Source organism: Carlito syrichta, unplaced genomic scaffold (genome assembly GCF_000164805.1).
Source record: "Carlito syrichta isolate Samal-C Ts95f unplaced genomic scaffold, Tarsius_syrichta-2.0.1 Scaffold305121, whole genome shotgun sequence".
In the NCBI taxonomy this organism is placed as follows: domain Eukaryota; kingdom Metazoa; phylum Chordata; class Mammalia; order Primates; family Tarsiidae; genus Carlito; species Carlito syrichta.
In genome coordinates this window covers 255,700-276,393 of record NW_007249217.1, presented here as the reverse complement: position 1 = coordinate 276,393, position 20,694 = coordinate 255,700, and the positions used below count along the sequence as shown (strand labels likewise).

Here is a 20,694-nt window from a genome sequence, read left to right as displayed (position 1 = left end):
CAGGTGTGATAGTTGTTCTCAATCATACATATAAATGGAACAAAAAATCCATAAGAAAGATTCCAATATACAATACGTTTGTTTTCTTAATATTTTATAAGCAAAATATTTACATCCTTTTCCTGTTAATTAAAAATTATTAGTTTCAAGGTAAATGTCCTTTAGTAAAATTTCTTATATTCATCATGAAGACGTAATCAACTGAATATCCACACAATATTTGGATATACCAGTTATCAATAACATTGACAAAGCACACATGCTTCCAAAATTTAATTATTTTTACATTTTTCAAATAATAAATATGAAGGACACAGTCTTTTTTTTTAGGTATCATTTTTTTTAAAAGGCATTTTCTGTTTCAAATGGAAAAGTATAATATATTTTCTATTACATGACTGGAATGGTTGCTTAAGAATTCTTTATGCATTGAAGGCTGAAAATATTTATTGTGGAAAAATTTGAGGTATATTAATAATTTTAAAGTAATCAATTTTTTAGAATATAAAGTAATTTTTTTAAATCAAGAATCTAACAATAGGCATTCAGTTAAATGTAGACATAATTAGGCTTCTGGAAATAAGAACTAAAAGTTATTGCAAATCATAAGATGAATTCTCATTAACAAATGACAGTTTTGCTGGGCCAGAGAATATTATTATAAATAAACCCCGCAGCAAGCGTACAGCAATAACCTGTCAAGAACCTCTAGTATTTTTAGGTCTAGCAAAAACAGCAATGAACAACCGTCTTAATAGTAATTCAAAATCAGGAATAACATTACAAAAGTAATCACCTTCTCAAACCCTTGTTTTGAGTTGTTAAATAAGCCTGTATGCTGCACCATTAAAAAAATAAATAAAATATTTAAATATGTAATTGTGTCTTTAGTTTTTCATCTCTGACAAATATTTTTCCCTTCTTCCAACATTTAAATTATCTCCCAACATCTGATCAAATTAATCCATAGTTCTCTTTTCCTATGAACAGCTGTAACTACAAGTGTCTATCTTGATTTTCAGCTTAAAAGATAATAAAATGCAGAAGTGCATTCCTTTTCTCATAACTTTCCAGAGAGATTAAAAAGACTCTTTTGGAAAATATTAGAAATAATCTGTAGTCTACCAGATGTCCACTGGCCAGACATCTAAGGCTTTCCATTATCTGGCCCCATCTGATCTACCTAGTATTAATTTCCTCTAAACTCCAACATAAATGTTCCACTTCTGCCAGGATAGTCTCCTTACTATTCAACAAACATCCTTCTTCCTAAATCAATATTGTTTCACCTTCCTAAAATAAGCATTTTTCTTTCTTTTCTTCTAATTAGACAATTCCTACATAATATTCAAGGTCCAGTTTAAGCTTTCGTCTTTTTATTAGCATATAATTCTTTTACATTCCTGTAACTTTTACAGAATATTGTTTATATCGTAGTTTTTGCATATTGAAAAAAGTTTATGTTTTTATAAGTTATTTTATGCACTTACAAACTAGGAAAAGGGCAACAACTTAAAATATTTTGTAATTCATTAAGAAGGAATTCAACAGGCTGGATGTGATGTCTCACGCCAATCCCAGCACTTTGGAAGGCCCAGGCAGGTGGACTGCTTGAGCAGTTGGAGACCAGCCTGGGCAACATAGTGAAATCTCCTCTCCCCAAAAAAAAAAAAAAAAAAAAAAAAAAAAGCTAGGAGTAGTGGCCTGTACCTGTAGTCCCAGCTACTTGGGATGCTGAGGTGGAAGGTTCGCCTGAGTCCAGGAGGTCCAGGCTGCTGTGAACTGTGATCATTGTGATCATGCCACTACACTGGAGCCTGGACCAAAAAGTGAGACCCTGACTCAAAAAAAAAAAAAAGAAAGAAAGAAAAAAAGAAAAAAAATAGAAAAGTCATTTAATAAATTCATGATTGATTGAATAATAAGCAAATTAACAAGAGCTATTCTTTGACAGTTGGTCACAATGACTAAAATTTTTTGGGCTAAATGAGATTTTTTTGATGTCTTTGATTTTCTTTTAAAATACAAAATAATTATTTAAATACCCCTAGCCATCCTTTCCTAATGTGGCTTTTCGTAAAAATATATTTGTGTATTAAGAATTAGCCGGGCTCAGTGGCTCAGCCTGTAATCCCGCGCCTTTGGGAGGCTGAGGTGAGTGGATTGCCTGAGCCCGCGGGTTGGAGACCTGCCTGGGCAACTTGGCGAGACCTCATCTCTACAATAAATAAAAAATCAGCCGGGCGTGGTAGCGCGCACCTGTAGCTCCAGCTACTTGGAAGGCTGAGGCGGAAGGATCGCCAGAGCCCAGCAGGTCGAGGCTGCAGTGGCCGGGAGCGGCCACCGCACTCCAGTCTGGGTGACAGAGTGAGACTCCAACTCAAAAACGAAAGAAAAAAAAAAAAAGAATTGAATATTCCACCAGCTCTAATTATGTGAAGCTGGATATGAAGCTACCATACTAGATTTCATCATTCTACTAAATGAAAGACTTGTGAGATCAATATGTACGTACTACTTTCTAAAGAAATTATACTTGTTTGAAGACCCATCTAGTCAATAAGTGTAAGCTTCACTTGGGTCGAATATTTTGGTTCATGCAATTTACTCAGTTCCCAACTATATTTAGATAGCACAATTCAGAATATGATAGTTTATTAAAAGTCCATAATAAATTATATGATTATAACTTTTAAAACAAGACTTGTTTGTTTAGAACTAAATTTGAATACCTATTTTAAATTCAACTACAAATAAATTATACATTTTAACAAGCAAAACCTTAAAATTATCAATCAAAAAACAATGGACAAGTATAATAACTGAAATAAGTAATAAAATCCATAATTTCATATTCAACATAAATCAATTTCTATGGAGAGGTTAGATTTTCTGGCTCCAGAATTTTCAAAAACTCTATGCTTATTCTTTACCTCGATCTTACTTAGAAGAAATTTGCTAATAAAAAAGTTTTAACAAAATAATTTTTAAAAATTAGGGCTGAAGCCCATAACAAATGTTAATGCTATCCCATTACTTATGGGAAAGACTACTATTTAACAAGAAAACTTATTTTGATTCTATGTATTAAAGCATATTTAAACATCATATATATGTTTTAATCTATCCTATTGCAAAATGATTGTAAACATTATTATATACTTAATAAAAGAAACACAATCATGGTCATCTAAATTTATATACTTGAGTTACTATCTGGAGAATAATTCAGCAAAAAATACTACACTGGTAACACTGGATACCTAGAAAGTCAGAGAATCCTAAACTAAAAGCATACAAAAAATCCAGTTTGTCTATAATATCTTAGATATATGTTCCACTTTTTCATTAAATTTCTCAAGTAAATTTTTCAATTTTTATATTACAAAGAAAGCATTTAGGTATATATATATATTGTCCTACTACATTTAGTGTTGTGTTTTTGATAAATTCTTTTAAGTAATACTATATTTCACACACATTATGGATTACATCAAAATATTAAATAACCAACAATAGTTTAAATTCATGCATATCTACAAGGCTTACAAATGAATGAAAACACATAAAAATAAATCAATCACAATTCTTTATATCACTCATCTTGAATTTAAATAAGATCCAAAAAAGGAAAATTAAAAAAACCCAAATATTTTAAAATTCTAGTCTTCATAAATCTATACTAGCACTGGATACAGGGTAGTCTGTACATATCATGTTACCATAGAGAAAATTAGAACTTTATTAATGATTCATAAACTATTATTTGATGGTACTAGCTATTTGTCCTTATAAAAATAACAAAAATTAATTCATATTATTGTCCTGATCATTCAGTCAGTGATATCATACTAATCAAACTACATTTTATCTTTTACTTTATTAAAAACCAAAATGTTCACCTCTATCAGTAAATTTCACCTTCTCACAGAAGTTACAAAAGAAAAGGAAGAAGTAATAGGCTGGATTAAGGCAGAAAGTCAGTAGACCTTATACTTCAGTGCTCATTCAGTAAGTTTTTAGCACCAGATGATTTTAACCCAGAAGTCTTAATTAAACTCCTACTATTACAATTTATACTGTGATAAAGTCACAGTATCACTTTTTAAAGTAATCAGTCTTAAAACTAATCTTTGTATTTGTGTAGTGTAGAAAAATTAAAAACTTTAAAATTAAAAAAGGCTGTGAAGAATAAAACATCCACTGATGTTTATAGATTTAAAATATTTATATTTTTCCATGTATACATTAAGGGATACTGCCTTTAAAAGTTATGAAGGGTATACAAATTAAACAATCTGACACTGATGAACAGAATAACATAAATGAGTTAATATGAAATAACCACTACCTACTCATGATTTAAACACAGAGGGATTTTTTTTAAAAAGGTAATTATAGAAAATTGAGTATTTGTCTATAATTTAAAAATATATCACCTAATTACTAATTTCTACATTTATATTTATTTGTCAACATAATATTTATCTATATATTGATAAAATGATAATAGACTCATAACACTGTTTAGTATAAAAATATTTTTTCAATTCAGAAACATGAAATTAATACGACTTTGAGCTACATTTCAAATTTATTACAATGAACATTAAAATTCTATAAATTAAATATTCTGTGAATTAATTAAGATTAATACATTTCATTTCTTTTGAAGGCAAAGTCTACTAATAGTAAAAGTCAGTCACATATAAGAGGCTAATTATAAAAGGGCAAAAGTAGGAACAATTCTTATAAACATAAAGAATCAAATAAATTTAAAGACGTATAAAGTTTATGGTGGAATAATCCATCTTATTTAACATTAAATAATGACATTTTTCCTCCTACATCATGCCAATCATTACTCAATCTTAAATACTCACATTGGTCTTTATCAAGCAGAACTTTTTCTTACAAAAAATCCCATACATATAAATAAACATTGGCCCTTTATGACATATATTTAGATACTACACAAGTTACACAAAACATGATAGCTGATTTGTAACAAAGGACCGTATACTAGGTATACAAATTTACTATACATATTTTTGCTTGAAAAATGTTGAACAGGATAAAATTAACAAAACAGGAGTCTCTATGCATAATTACTGAACACTACAAATATCACTAAAAATAGGGTATTAGAAATTTTCAGAGTATTGCTTTACTTTAATTTTTATACTTTATTTAAAAAGTGATATAATTTTAAGTAGATTAAGTTCCTATTAATAAAATTTGTAACTATAAATTTTAAAAAGGGCAGTCACAAAGAAAAGAGCCACATAAGTGCTCCTCAGTGTAACACTAATAAATGAATAATTCAGTTAATCAATAAATCAGTTGGACATTCTAAGGAAGAGACCTTGATAGTCTTTAAATATCTAAATGACAACTCTGGTATGTTTTATATATGTCAAAAAAAAAGTTTTATGCTAAAACTTTAAGGCTTCTTTTTATAAGGAATTTATATTATGCTGTAGATATTTGTCTTTGATTTTCCAACTAAACACTCACTTGTTTGATGCGATCTGGGTTAACGGTGGTCTGGGGTTGTAGAATGCTGACGGGTTCTGTTTTGGCCACATTTTGGGGCATTTCTCGAATTTTTTCTGCAATGAATCCATGAACTGCATTCAGTGCTTCAACTGTTCCCTGGATCAAGCATACTCGCTCAGTAGTACCTATGGATAAAAGATTAGTTTTCAGAAAACATTCCTTATTTTACATTTTTTAAAAAGCTAAGAAAAAGGTTGATATAGTAGTGCCAATAAATAAAATAAAAATTAATTAAAGACCTCCACATTAATTTAAAATGTTCAACTGAACCAAACATAATTAATATATACATGTCCCTTTACAATTCTTTTCTAATTGTTTTACTCTCAATAAAGGCCTTTGAATTCCAGCAAAATCAGAGATCCAGATAAGTTCTGTGCACATCACTCATTCATTGACATAGTAATACTGAGTATTTATAAAGGGTCCTAGGGCTAGAAGTTGTGAACACACATAAAAATCTATGGGCCCATTTACAAAGAGGTTACTCTTTGGGGGAAAAACAGATCCAAGCCAGATAACTGAAAGACGGTACTATGTAAAAATAATGGAAATAACAGCATGGATAGTGCACTTGATCCATCACTTACCCTGTTCTTTCTTTAACTGCAATACTCGCTACCTGATATTTTATATTTCCTTTTGTACTTTTCCACTAGCATATAAGTTCTAGGTGAAGAGTAAATTAGTTTGGTTTTGTGCTGTAGTATCCCCAAAGCCTAGGTAAGAAATCATTGTTGCCTTTAGTGATAATATAATTTTAATAAAAAGATCATGTCACGACTAAGCTAGAAATTGAACAAGAAATTGAAAATAGTTTATGAAACTTGAAATTCATGAATAATTGACAAAGATAATAATAGTATTTGTTTCAAATCTAGTGAGTAAAATGGAGATATACAATTTAAGTAGGGCTAAAATGAAATTAGCTTAGTCTAATACACAGGTCCTATAACCTATTTTATACTTTACAGATACATATTAAGGCAATAAAAATAAATCAGTTTTTCAGACTGTTCTGAAGCTTACTGCAGTAGCCTGGTATTCAACTGTAATCTTCCTCTCAGCATCCCAATACAACATATAAACTAATTTCTAATAAATAAGCATTTCCTTTTTAAACAGATGTCAAAAAATAAAAGAACAGAATTTTGAAATAGGTAAGTTTTTTGTTTGTTTGTTTTTGCATTAGTGTAAACATTTGTAAGTACCTAACTCATTTCCTTTTGGTGTTACTGTTTCAAATTTCAAGGAACTTTGTAAAATGTTTTTTAAAATATATGTTGAAGGGCAAAGTTGTAAGATCACAAATGCTAAAAAATATAGAGTTTTTACCTCTTTACATGATAATGACACAAACCATTTTTCCAGTTGTTTTGGATTTAAGAACAACAGCAAACACTATCATTATTACTTCTAGAAAGCTGATTAGGTCACAGGAATTAGAAGCAAAAATAAGAGTAAACTTATAAGGGCACATCTAAATTAAATTTTTATGTTTTAAATAATGAAAATTTGCTCTATGAAAAACTACGTTTTCTCACTTGTCAAATATTTCAATAGAAAGAAAGTATAGTTTTCATTTGTATAATGGATAAAATGCAAAAAACATTATGAGTTTGTGGACTTAATTTTTTCTGATTCTCTAAATTAGCTTTTCTCATTCTTGTCTATATTGATGTATATTTAAGGTTCTTGAGTAAAATGATCTAGTTTATAGGGAAACTCTAGGGAGTCTTTACAAGACTGTATTAAGTGCCCAATAAATGACTAGAAAGAATGAGAACTACTCAATGTAGGTAATCCAAAGTATTTTTATCCAGGTCAGCAGACAACACAAAACACAGATCAGATTACATTTCCGCTTTGGAGATAATTATAAAATGTTCTTTTGTGAATGTCAAAACCGTCTAACTTAAATAATTATTATTTTTTTTTAAAACTAAAACTTAAACAAAACTTGGCACCAAATAATTCAAGAGATTATAAACGTATGCTGTCTTTAAAATTCTGATAATACATGTTAGACCACACAGCAGCCCAAATACTCTTTAGACTGTACAGACTAACAGTCAATGGCAATCACTGAGTTATAAAGACATATGATTGTTTAGAATGAAATTTCACATAGTAGCATGTATGATATACTTGAAGATAGTTTAGAGGGTCACAGTTGTAGTATATATTATTTGGATATTGAATTATATAATTTCCATTAGAACTACTACTTATCACTGGGAAATGCTGCAATCATCAGAAGGGACGCTGTCATATTCTTCTTCTGAACTCTAATGGCTTTTTTTACTCTAATGTTTGTTTAGAATGAAATTTCACATAGTAGCATGTATGATATACTTGATAGTTTAGAGGGTCACAGTTGTAGTATATATTATTTGGATATTGAATTATATAATTTCCATTAGAACTACTACTTATCACTGGGAAATGCTGCAATCATCAGAAGGGATGCTGTCATATTCTTCTTCTGAACTCTAATGGCTTTTTTTACTCAGATAACACAAAACCATAATTTTTTGAAGAAAGACACAAAACAGCAAGACTGTCAGGTATATGACCAAACCATGCAGCACAAATGAGCCAATAAATCATAAAAGTTACTATTTTTGAAGTCATTTTAAAGGCTTTTAGGCTCCATTAGTGTCTAAAATAAACTGTCGGTTACTTATTTTATTTAACAGTAGTATTTATTTCTCTTTGGAATAGACTAGCAACAAGAACTGAAAATCAGTTACATAAAAGTACAAGACCATATTTTGTAAAATTTAAAGATTTAGGAGTATAAGATACCATTAATTTAAAATTACACTTTTAAGGGAGAAATAACAAAAACTGTAGTAAGAAGGGACATTGTCAAATACAGACAGTGACATTTGAAATGTCTTTAAGTTTTGACTTCATATACAACATTGAATGCTGAAAAATGCACAGGTTTCTAAAATTAGAATTATCAAATAGACTTCCTAGTAAAGTTTTCATCAAAACTTAGTAACATATATTCTCTCTTTGAGCTACTGTAACTTTGGATAAGTCAAACAGTTCCTTTTTCTATCTAAGGTGATCCATCACTTGTTCGATGGGCCCCATCCTCTTTTACCTACCAAATCTACTGTTTCTTTGGTTATTAGAGTTATTTCTTGTCAAAATTTTCTTCCTATTGGATTATTCCCATTAGCAAAAATATGTCACGATTTCTTCAATTGTTAAAGACAATGACAGAATTAGAAAATTACCCATTTACAAATCTAATGAAAAAATCGATTAAGGTAAAGATTATAAATAGATAAAATCATTAGATAAAAGGGTAACATGACATTTTTAATGGAAACAGCAGTCACAACCAACTGACTTCAATGATCATTAGCATGATGAAGAACACAAAAACCAAACATTATGTGATTCTTGATGTGATGTAATACAAACCAAACAGCACTAATTATGATGTACTCAAAAGTAGCTGAACTGAAATCTAATAAAACATTTAGTACTACATTAACGTTTACAGATTAATACTAAAAACATAGAAATAAATATCTTAAACAAGTAAAGATGCGAATCAGGAATGCGAAATAGTTTACAGAACAACTGATCCAGCTTCATCAATAAAGATGGGACTACTTTCTAGGCAAAAGTAGACTAAGATATATTATGATTATATGTAAATTAGAATTTGATCGAATCCAATCAAACAACTTTTATTTGAAACACAAACATTAACAAAGACTGAGTATTAGATAGTATCAAAGAACTATTGTTAACTTTAACGGATGTGATTATGGCATCAGGTTATGTAAGAAAGTGTCATTGTTTTTGTTTGTTTTCTTGAGATGCCTACTAAAATTTACTCAGGTAAAATGACTGAAATTTGCAGCACTGATATTGTTGATACAGATGAAGTGTATTAAGGGTTTCATTGTACTACTTTACTTTTATGTATGTTTACAATTTTCATCAAAAAAAAAATTTAAAAGCCCTCATTTACTTCATACCTTTTTCTAATTACAGTTCAATTTATTCCTCAAAATTCCTTGAATAGGTTTTATATATCTCTTTATACTTCCTCACCATCCAGTCTTAAATCTACTCCAATATGACTTTTTTCTTTCTTGAATCTACTCCATTATAGCATTTGTCCCACAACTCCACCGAAACTATTCAACACATCAATGCCAGGATAAATCTAATCTTCATGTCTTCTTGCTCTTGGCCCATCAGAAACATTTGACATAGTTTACCATTCTATTCTAAAAACACTTCACTTGGCTTTCAGGACGCCACAACTGAGTTTGGTTTTTACTAAGCTAACCCACTCATTTGATAAAATATTTTTTGAGTCCCTATTAAGTACCATACTAGAAGTTGAAGATACTGCAATGAACAAATAAACAAAACTCTCTGCCTTCGTGGAGCTCATATTCTAGTTCATGTAAACAGGTACTAAACATAAAACAAATAAAATATATATAGAAAATATTAAAATAAAATAAGTGCTATGGAAAACACTGGGGGACAATAACAGGCTCAGCGAAGACAAAAAGCATGAAAGGGACCTTGTCATGTTCATTATTGTAACTCCAGTGTCTAGAATAGTGTCTGACGCACTACAGATACTCAAAAAGTATTTTTTAAATAAGTGAGCAACTCCTGAGCTAAGTTACTTGTTACTTGTATTTTGAAAATTTGCAAGTTATTGATTCTGAAGTCTTTTAAAAAGTCTACAAAATGTCTATAAAACCAGTAAGTCTTATTAGGTTTATATGATCAGTTGATGTATATAAAAATGAGATACAATTGGGAAAATGATTTTAAAATTGTGATAAGTTATAAATTATCTTTGTATTCATTAAAAGAGCACTTGATGTAAAGGGCTTTGAGAAAGGCACTAGGCGAAATAATAAATAATTCAACAGTTTTTTTTCTCCTTCCTAGGGTAGAAAAAATTAGATCAACTCTAAAAATGTAATCTACCTAAGGGAATAAGGTTAGGGAAAAAAAGAAATATTTCGCTGAAGTATAAAGTGCAATTTAAAATTTTTTAGATATCTGAGACATTTGCTAAACCAGAATGAGACTGACTATTCTGGAATAATGGGCATGTGCTAATGATTTAAATCACATATTTTCAATTGTCAACTACAATGAAAATTAGTGAACATTTTGTATAAAGGAAGAAAATGCTTCAGTTTATATTCCTACTAAGAATACAACCCAGTATTTTATGATAAGAATACCGATATATAATTATTTAGGAAGTATTCATACTAAAGTACAAAAATGGTTATATGAATGATGGTGAATTCAAAATAAAATATTATTATCAAAAATCTAGTAGAATGTTCATTAATACTTATATGACAACCTACAGCAATAATTTTGGCCTCTAAAAGAACAGAAGGAAGTGGAAATACCAATTAACTTGGCAATAGGCAAAAAGTGATATTTAAAACAACACAGTATATAGAAGTTTACAGTAAGATAACAGATTCTTGCTGAGCTGAGAAATTAGTAATTCTGGTTAGTTAATTCGGGATATTTTGTATAGATCAGGTATGTTTCTTTCAACAAACATTTAGTTTCTACCATTTCAAGAAATATCTCCCAATATATATTTTCAAATACATCTAACCATTTTCTTGATATTCAGAGTCAATTATAAAGTTTTAGGAAGTAATAAAGTGACAACCTCAAGATTTCTTTAGGTATGTATGTTTATTAACCCTTACACAAATGGTGCGTTGTGAGTGCTATCTGCTTTATTAGTTTTCATATTCTTCCCTTTCTTGCACTTATGTTTTCTGTTTGTTAAATATCTGATTGTCACAGTTTCCTCTCTTATGCTTAGCTGCTTCGAATCTTCAATGACATAATATCCTGCAAAGAAAAGTTGTTAAAATTATATAAACTAATAATAAGTAGGTTCCTAGTGACAACCATAGGGAATGCTTGACCTTTGTGAAATCTAGTTTTGCTTTTTATTTTAATATCTAGGTTTACAGTCAATTACTTGAATACTTTCTTCTTAAAAGGTTAAAAATTGTGTACATAGGCATCTTGATTTTGAAAACCAAAATATAGAGTATCAATTTTTATGAATAAAGCAATATGTCATGGGTTGTATCGCTGTCCTCAATCTACTATCATGGTAATCTAATTACTGGAACTATGTTTTCATGATTTTAAAAAAGCATAACCAGTAGCTCATTTGGTTTAAGAATTAAAAATAAAGTACAGAGCATAAAATATTAGTGGTAATGTATATTAAAAACTTCAGGTTAAATAGAATAAATTATAAATTACTTTAAAAATGAGATTATCAGTAATAGCAAGCATACATTTAACAGATTAAAATTGTTGACAGATTGTCATATGTGCCTTTGTTTAAATATATTACCTTTCAACAGACAATGTTACCATTTCTTTAATGTGTCATTCATAATAACCTATATATGAGAAACATTTATTCCTATTAATGTCTTTATACATAGGTGATTTACATTTATTTCTTAGGTTACCATATTTATTGCTAATTACTAATTACATCAGTGAAAGTCTCATTTAAGCGTTTTAAGGCAATGCATCAGCAAAAGCTCCATTTAAGGACATTTACAGGACTACTAGGTGTAGTAATGCGTATCGAACTCTTTCAGAGGAAATACATACTTCACCAATTTAAGAAGACGAAGTCATTCAAAGGTCTTCTCTGAAGTTTACAATTACAGGCCTTTTCTTTATTACTTAGTTTATTTTCTATGCCCCTATACTCAGAGGGAGTAACTAACTTAAATTTTAAGCAATTTTAAAATATGAATCACAAAATATTAGTTTAAGATCAGTGCTTTTAACAATGATCACACTTCTTATTTACAAACCATTTTCTGACTTAGGTAATTGTATTTATGTAAATTATAATACATATATTTAGTATGTAATTGATTCCATTATATAGTACATAATATGTAATGCTGTATAAATATACATACACATACAATCTCATTTAATGTTCACAATAATCAGAATAGATATTTGCAACTCACAGGTACAGAAGTGAAAGCAACTGTGCCAAAGACATATAGCAACTGCAGAGAGAAGTTAAAATTTTGTCAAAAAGCATTTCCCCCCATTATATCACATACCTCCCAAAAATGTAATATTAGGCCAAAACACTGAGGGAAATTGCATATGTTTTAGCTTGATTATGAGAAAATAATTTTCATCCATTTGATAATTCTTTAAAAGGCACTAAGTTGTACCACTAACATCTCTTTACAGATTCATTCCAAGTTTGGCATAAAAAGAAGTGATTGACCCGTCTTGCAGAGAACAGACCACCAGAGGAGATGGTTAATAACTGTGTAGGCTATTAGCAATATTTTTTAGGACGATTTTTCAGACCAACAAAAGCACTTAGGAAAATTGCCATTAAAAGTAAAGTTCAATTTGTAATTGCACCTTTTATACTATTCTGTAGTAATGCACATTTGATAGTACTTCCTCCTACCCTATAATTACTGAGAAGAAAATACACTATTTTAAGAAGATTAAAAAAAAGAAATCATAGGAATTGAAAACTTATAATGCAAAGTAATAATTGCATTTCTTCTCCAAGTGATTAATTCTCTACACAATCAAGTTTTCTAAACTGTCGTCTAAACTGTAAAAAATTTGCAAACGGCCTTAAAGATGCTTTATTTCCAAGTTAACAAAGAGAAAGTCTGATTCTGTTTATAGAACATGCTTTGACATTTAAATATAACCACTCAAGTCAAAGAATGAGTGCATACTTTTCAGAAAAACCTAAAAGATACTCATATTCTTTAGAGATCTTAAGAAAAAAGAATGAATGGCAATCAAAGTAGATGTTGTCCAGTTTACTCATTCATTCATTTTCTTACCCACTATGCAAAAGGCATACTATTTACTTAACTAGCCATTCCCATAAAGTAGAATCAGCACAATATGGGATTATAACTTTTGCAGAAGTCTAAAACTGATATATGTGAAAATTCTACCTAACAACTGAGGGTGGGTGCAATGGCTCGCTCCTTTGATACCAGCAAGAGAGACTGAGATGGGATGATTGTTTGAGCCCAGGAGTTTGAGACCAGCCTGGGAAACATAGTGAGACCTTGTCTCTACAAAAAAAAAAAAAAAAAAAATTAGCTGGGCATGGTGGCATGTGTCATGGAGTCACAGCTATTCGGGAGGTTCAGGTGGAAGGATGTCCTGAGCCTAGGAGGTCGAGGTTGTGGTAAACCATGATTGTGCCACTGCACTCCAGTTTGAGTGAGAGTGAGATCCTGCCATCAAAAAAAGCCCCCAAAACAAAAAAAACCCAAATTGCAATCATTTTCATATATATTGCAATTTATCTCCTAACAATTGCAATTGTTTTCATATATATTGCAATTTATTTCTAGTTTTCAAATTCTGAGGCCATGCAAAAGATCCTACCAATAATTTGCTAAATAAGGGACCATTATAGCAATCCTTATTTGATCAATATTAATAACTTTTAATTTCCATTATAAATTAGAGAAATGTAAAACTACCATGACAAAATTTTATTAAAAATTAATTATATTTTATATGCATACATATAGATTTGCTGACTTGTCTCCACTCCCAATCACTGTCACTATTTTCATCATTAATTTGTACTCTTAAATTTCTGTTATGAGAAAAATAGCACTTAAAATTATTCTAGCTATTTTTTATGTTAGTAGGCATTTATTTGCAGACATTTGCAGACTATGCTTGGAAGATGGGAAACAGTTTGCCACAATTATGTGATACCAAATCAAGCTCAGAAACTCAGAAGTGTGACCAGTGATGGCATGTATCGCTAATCAAAGTCATGTGAAAGTAAAGAGAAAAGCATACATACCAATGGACATGCAACAGGGTAACAGAATTGCAGAATTGTTGCTTCTAAGGTGAGATAAAGAAGATTAATATCTTTGCTGACAGCCCTCTTTTTAACATTTAATGAAGTTATCACCTTTGAGATCTAACATGGATTAATGCATTAGCTAAGATTAAGTAGTAAATTACCATCTTGTCAAAAAATAGTGTTGTTTAGAGAATGATTCCATCTTTATCATGAACCCATAACTCCAATATGAAGGCAAGGTCCACATTTGTACAGATTACAAAAGGGAGTGAATTATTCAGGTCAGTGAATGATTAACAAATTCATACTGCTGACAATATGCATAGCATTAATATGGTGGGGAAAAGAAAATTTGTAAAGGTTGAAAAGACAGACATTTCTAGAGTATATGTGATCGTATTTTTAAAAGAATTATTTAATTAATAATATTAAAAGGTATTAATTTGTGCAGTTTTATATGTGTTTGATAATATAAAAATGGCAGTCTAAAACCTGTGGCACATAAAAAATTGGCCCTTTTATCCATTTTTAAGAGTATACTTCAGTGGTAATAATAGCATTCAAATGTTGTACAAACACTCCAACTATTTCCAAAAATTTTCATCATCCCAAACAGAAATAAATCTCCATCCTATCCTTCCTATATTTCCTAATAACTTCTAATCTGCCTTCTGTCTCTATCAACTTGTCTATTCTAGATATTTCATGTTAAGTGGAATCATATTTTTCTTTGTCTCTGGCTTACTTTATTTAGCATGATGTTTCAAGGTTCATTCATGTTGTAGTGTATGCCAAAAGCTCATTCCTTATTATGGCTGAGTAATATTCCATTGTATGTATACGCTACATTTTGTATACCCATTTATCTGTTGGTGGACATGGGTTGTTTATACCTTTAGGCTACTGTGAATAACACTGCAATGAACACTGGTATACAAGTATCTGCTTCAGTGTCTAATTTCAATTCTTCTGTGTACATACCTAGGAGTAGAATTCATGGAAATTTTGGTAATTCTATAATTAGCCTTTTGAGGAATAGCTAAACTGCTTTTCATAGCCGTTGAACCACTGTACATCCCCATTAATAAAGTAAGAGGGTTCCCATTTCTTTACTGCTTAACCAACACTTGTTATTTTCTTAAAACAAAACAAAACAAAACATAGCCATCCTCATAGGTGTGAAGTGCTATCTGAGAGTTCTGATTTGTATTTTACTAATAACTAATAATGCCAAGCATTTTTTCATATTCTTATTGAACATTCACCTATTTTCTTAACAGAATTGTCTAGTCCATTCTTTGCATATTTTTAATGAGTTATCTTTTTTGTTGTTGATTTTAGGGATTCTTCACATAGTCTAATATTGAAGTCTTATTGTATACATGATTTGCAAATATTTTCTTCTATCTTGTAGGCTGTTCTTGATAATATCCTTTGATAATGTACCACAATAATGTTCCTCGCACATAAGTTTTAAAAATGTAACCCTCTGCATTTGGATACATTTCTCAGATCACTTACCAGCAACTTGGCTGCACTTTTTTACAAAATGGTGAAAAATCAATCACTTCATATTAAATAGTACAGCACTGGAGCCAATTGTTATACTGCAATGATATTTGCCTTATAATAGAATTTTGAGCATTGAGGGACGTATTTATGAAAAAAAATCAAAATTTTATCTTATATTTTTCTGACTTGTGCTAATGTGTGAAATAGTCACCAACATGCATTGTAGGTTCATTTTTGATACATATTGTGCCATAGTCATTTGTTTGACGTCTTTCACAGGTGTTTTCCTATTTGAGCAGACAATGCAGTCTCATTTTCTTTCTCCCATATTAAGGTAACTGCAATAAAAGCTAAAAATTCCGGTTGGTCAATGTAATGTCACTTATCCCAAATCAATTTGTGTGATAGCTTCTTTTCCCCTATTTTTTCATCCACATAATGATCTCTTTCTTTCTTTTTTTTTTTTTTTTTTTTTTTGAGTTGAAGTCTCACTCGGTCACCCAGACTGGAGTGCAGTGGCCACTCCCGGCCACTGCAGCCTCAACCTGCTGGGCTCCGGAGATCCTTCTGCCTCAGTCTTCCGAGTAGCCGGAATTACAGGCATGCGCTACCACACCCGGCTGATTTTTTTTTTTTTTTTTAATTTATTGTAGAGATGAGGTCTCGCTGCCCAGGCGGGTCTCAAACCCGCGGGCTTAGGCAATTCACTCACCTCAGCCTCCCAAAGGCACGGGATTATAGGCTGAGCCACCGAGCCCAGCATAATGATTTCTTTTATTACACTAAGAATTCATTTGTAAAATACAGACTAAAATAATTATTCTGCTTTTTCTTATATTTCTTGCTATTTGCGGTCCTGTTGTTGGAGAATGTATGACAAGATTTATTCACACTGGAGGATCATCTTTTTCTGAAACATCTTCTCATTCTTCAATTGACAATACATTGTCTTCTACTTCTTCAAAACTACTAACACTTTCATCATTATCACTTTCTATCAAATTCTCTCATTTTCTTCTTAGTGGGACATCACGATTGTTACTATCATTTTCTTCCACATCAATGTTTATTTATTCTATCTTATCTGTATAAAAGTCCAAATCTAACTCATGTTTGCAGCTGCTTATATTATAACCCTCACTTTTGTCTTTTTGTTTTGTCATTTTTTTACAAACTAAATACATGGATAAAAATTTTCATTGTAAATTACAAAAGCATGCAAATTTATCAAAAGAACATTACTTTTCTGACAGTGCGGATAGATCCATTCAATGTGCATTGCTCAATACTTCAATATGATCTGCCTTCAACTTCGAAAGCCGCTTTTGCTTAAGGTTACAGTAACTTGCTTATCTCTTTTCGAGTTATGTCATATGATAGAAAGGGTATATCCACAGCTGCCTTTCTTATATAAATGCTCTTTATCTTTTGTTACAAAGAAGTGTTGGCACCACTGTGAAAGCACTTCACACATTTTCTTTCTACGTAACTCCAGATGATTTTTTTAAACATATATATTCTATCGCTTTATTGTTTTTTGTGCAATTTGAGTGGAAAACTTCAAGAAAACATATACATTTTTGTAAAATCTGCCCTTACATAAGTTTGTTCTGTATAATCACTAGCAATCTCTTTATGTCGCCTCAGAGGGGACATCTGAGTGGTTTGTTATATTTACAATGTCTCCTCAGAGAGAACATCCAAGTTCAAAGGGTTAATTAAATCCAATTTATCTATTTCTTTTCTTTTGTTCCCACTTTTGCTGCCAAATAATCCATTCCCAAATCCAACATAATGGAGAACTATATGTTTTCTTCTAAGAGTTTTATGGTTTTAGTGCTTATATTTAGGTTGTTGATTTATTTTGAGTTAATTTTTGTATATGGTGTGAGATACAGTTTTTCCAACCCTATTCTTCTTCATGTGGAAATCTGATTGTCCCAGCACCATTTGTTGATGGCATTGTTCTCTCCTCACTGAATAGACTTGCTACCCCTGTCAAAAATCAATTGGTTATAGATATATGGGTTAATTTCTGGATTCCAATAATATTCCACTGGCGTATATGCCTAAATTGAATATTGTGATTACTATGGGTAGTACTGACATCTTAAATATTAAGTTTATCTACCCATGAAATTGGGATGACTTTACATTTAGCTAGGCCTTCAGTCTTTTACCTCCCTGGTTAAATTTATTCCTAGATATTTTATTATTTCAGATGTTACTGTACACAAAATTTCTTCCTTAGTATCCTTTTCAGATATTCACTGATAGGATATAGAAAGAAAACTGATTTTTGTGTGTTGATCTTGTAACCCACAACTTTGTTGAATTTATTAGCTCTAAGGAGCTTTCTTGTGGAATCTATATATAGCATCATGCCATTTGCAAATAGAGATAGTTTTACTTCCTCCTTTCCAATTTGGATACTGTTTTTGTTTTCTTGTCCAATTATTCTGGCTATAACTACCAGTAAAATGTTGAATAACAGTGGTGAAAGCAGGCATCCTTGTCTTGTTCCTGATTTTACAGGGAAAGCTTTTAGTCTACTACTAAGTGTGATATTGGCTGTGAATTTTCCATACATTTCTTTTATCATTTGGACCAAAAGATTGACAACATTTTATCAAAAAAAGAAATTACAAACTTATCATTAATACATTGTGGTAATCTATATTTTACTTGTATATTAAAGTTATGCTATGACTATGATGTTGACAACTAACAACAAAATATATTAGTCAAATATATAGATTCAGCATACTGCAATGAATTTAGAGAAAACTGTGACTTTGGGGCTGAAAATGAGGCTCAGAAATTCTCTAAGGTTCTTCAACTCATTTGCTAAAACTTATTTTTGTATTTCCTGATGTGAACAATGGAGTATGTTATTACTACTTCACTTTGTTCAAAATTAAGTATTATAAAATTACAAACTAAGGAATATCAGAATATCTTAAGAGTTATAGGGGCTAAAGGTAAAATGTGAAAACAGATAATACATCTGTCAGACATCTGCTTGACTGCAGCTCAAAACAGGTAGCTACAGTTCAGATAAGCTTCTCTGGTACTATGAACTACATCTGACTTATCCATTACAATTTTAGTTTTAAAAATATATGTCTCAAAAAATTACAAAATCATGTTCCTGTAATTCCAATTCTTCTTTCATGTAAGCTTTTCTCCTTAGCCTCTTTTATTCTGAATTACTAAAATGCTATAGATAAGGCTAACCTAGCAGGATCCAGATTAGATATCACCTGGATGTAAAAGACAGTGATTCACTGTCAGATATATTCATGCACTATCATAAGAAGATATTTCAAACCTCTTGATCCTCTGGATTGTCTTCTTGACTTCTAATTCACTTGAAGACAGATCCTTGGACTTCTGGTCACTCTACTGGCTTTTGATCCATGTAAAGACAGACAACTGGCTGTCTGTCTCCCTCTGGCCTTTCATTTAAAAGAGATCTCTGGGTCTTTGGTTTCCTGTTCACTTTCCATGCAGTTTCTGGCCTGCTGCCCCCACTCATTAATCTGGCCCCTATGAATAAGTCCTTGAATATCCTTCAGGTAGATTATTTGGAGTCAACTCTTCCCCTGACTGTCAGCTACTATAGTATCTCAGTATCCCCATCAAAAGACCACTATATAAGTACAAGGAACAAAAACAAAAGGTCAGTGGCATCATGCCATTAAAATAATGAGTTAGACTATTAACTGCCCATCTTCCTACAGGAGACTGCTACTCCTCATATTCCTATATATCGAAATCACCAGTCATCATCAGACTCTTATCCTCATAGTATCTTCGAATCTCATTCAATTTCCTACCCCTCCCTGTCCTTCTAAACCCCTTCATATTGCCTTCTATGCCTCAGATTCAGCATATGCCCCACACCTAAAACCTTTTATGAATGTTCCTTATAGCTTCATCCTTTAGATGTATCTCTAGCTCTTTAGGTCCCATAGAGCCCTAACAGCTAGGGAAGTTTATTTGTTTGTTACCCTTCATCCCCTTCAAGTCCCAGGTTACTAGGGGCTATGAAACGTTTGGATATTTTCCTTGGTACACTTTACTAGTTCCTTAGTCTCTTTGCCAATTTTTTTTTTCTTTTTTCTTCCAAGTTTTGGAAACAAAGACTGAGGAGATGTATAAATGTAGAGGTAGACAGTAAATCAGTTTTCAGTCAACATGGCAACATTACAGACATACTGGTAAATTATAACAAAGAAGAAAAGTATCAAGTGGTATAGCATGGCATTTTATTCTTTCTTCTTTTGACTTCCTTGTTGCTGTTCTTTCCATATAACACTCATTTAGTCCACCGGTTGTGAATACTATAAAATATTCTGAATTAATTTACTCTCTTTCTTCTGATACCTCCTTAGTCCAGGGACACCATTTGCTCTAAACAGGTCCACTACAATAGTCAATTACTGTCCTGCTTCTCTGTTTGCTCCTTTACAATTCACTCTTCTCTAAGAATAATTCTTCCAACATGTAAATCACATGTAATTTACCTAAAAACCTATGGCTTCTTATCTCATATTAGAGTTAGATCTAAACTTCTTACTATGGCTTTCAAAACCCATCAAGATTTGGCTCCTGCTTAGCTCTCTGTCCCCATCTCACATTACTTACTCTTGCTTTTTCTTTTTTTCTTTTTTTTGAGTTGGAGTCTCACTCTGTTGCCCAGACTGGAGTGC

At 31.1% G+C, this 20,694-nt stretch overlaps 1 protein-coding gene across 3 annotated transcripts in view; it reads right to left on the bottom strand.

The window, feature by feature from the left end:
• Positions 1 to 20,694, bottom strand: part of NOVA1 (NOVA alternative splicing regulator 1) — a 158,367-nt gene that overhangs the window by 29,848 nt on the left and 107,825 nt on the right. For all 3 annotated transcript variants that reach the window (XM_021713984.1, XM_008061160.2, XM_008061161.2), the window contains one exon: positions 5,518 to 5,684. In XM_021713984.1, coding sequence (XP_021569659.1) covers positions 5,518 to 5,684 — 167 coding nt within the window. The remainder of the gene's footprint in view (positions 1 to 5,517; positions 5,685 to 20,694) is intronic.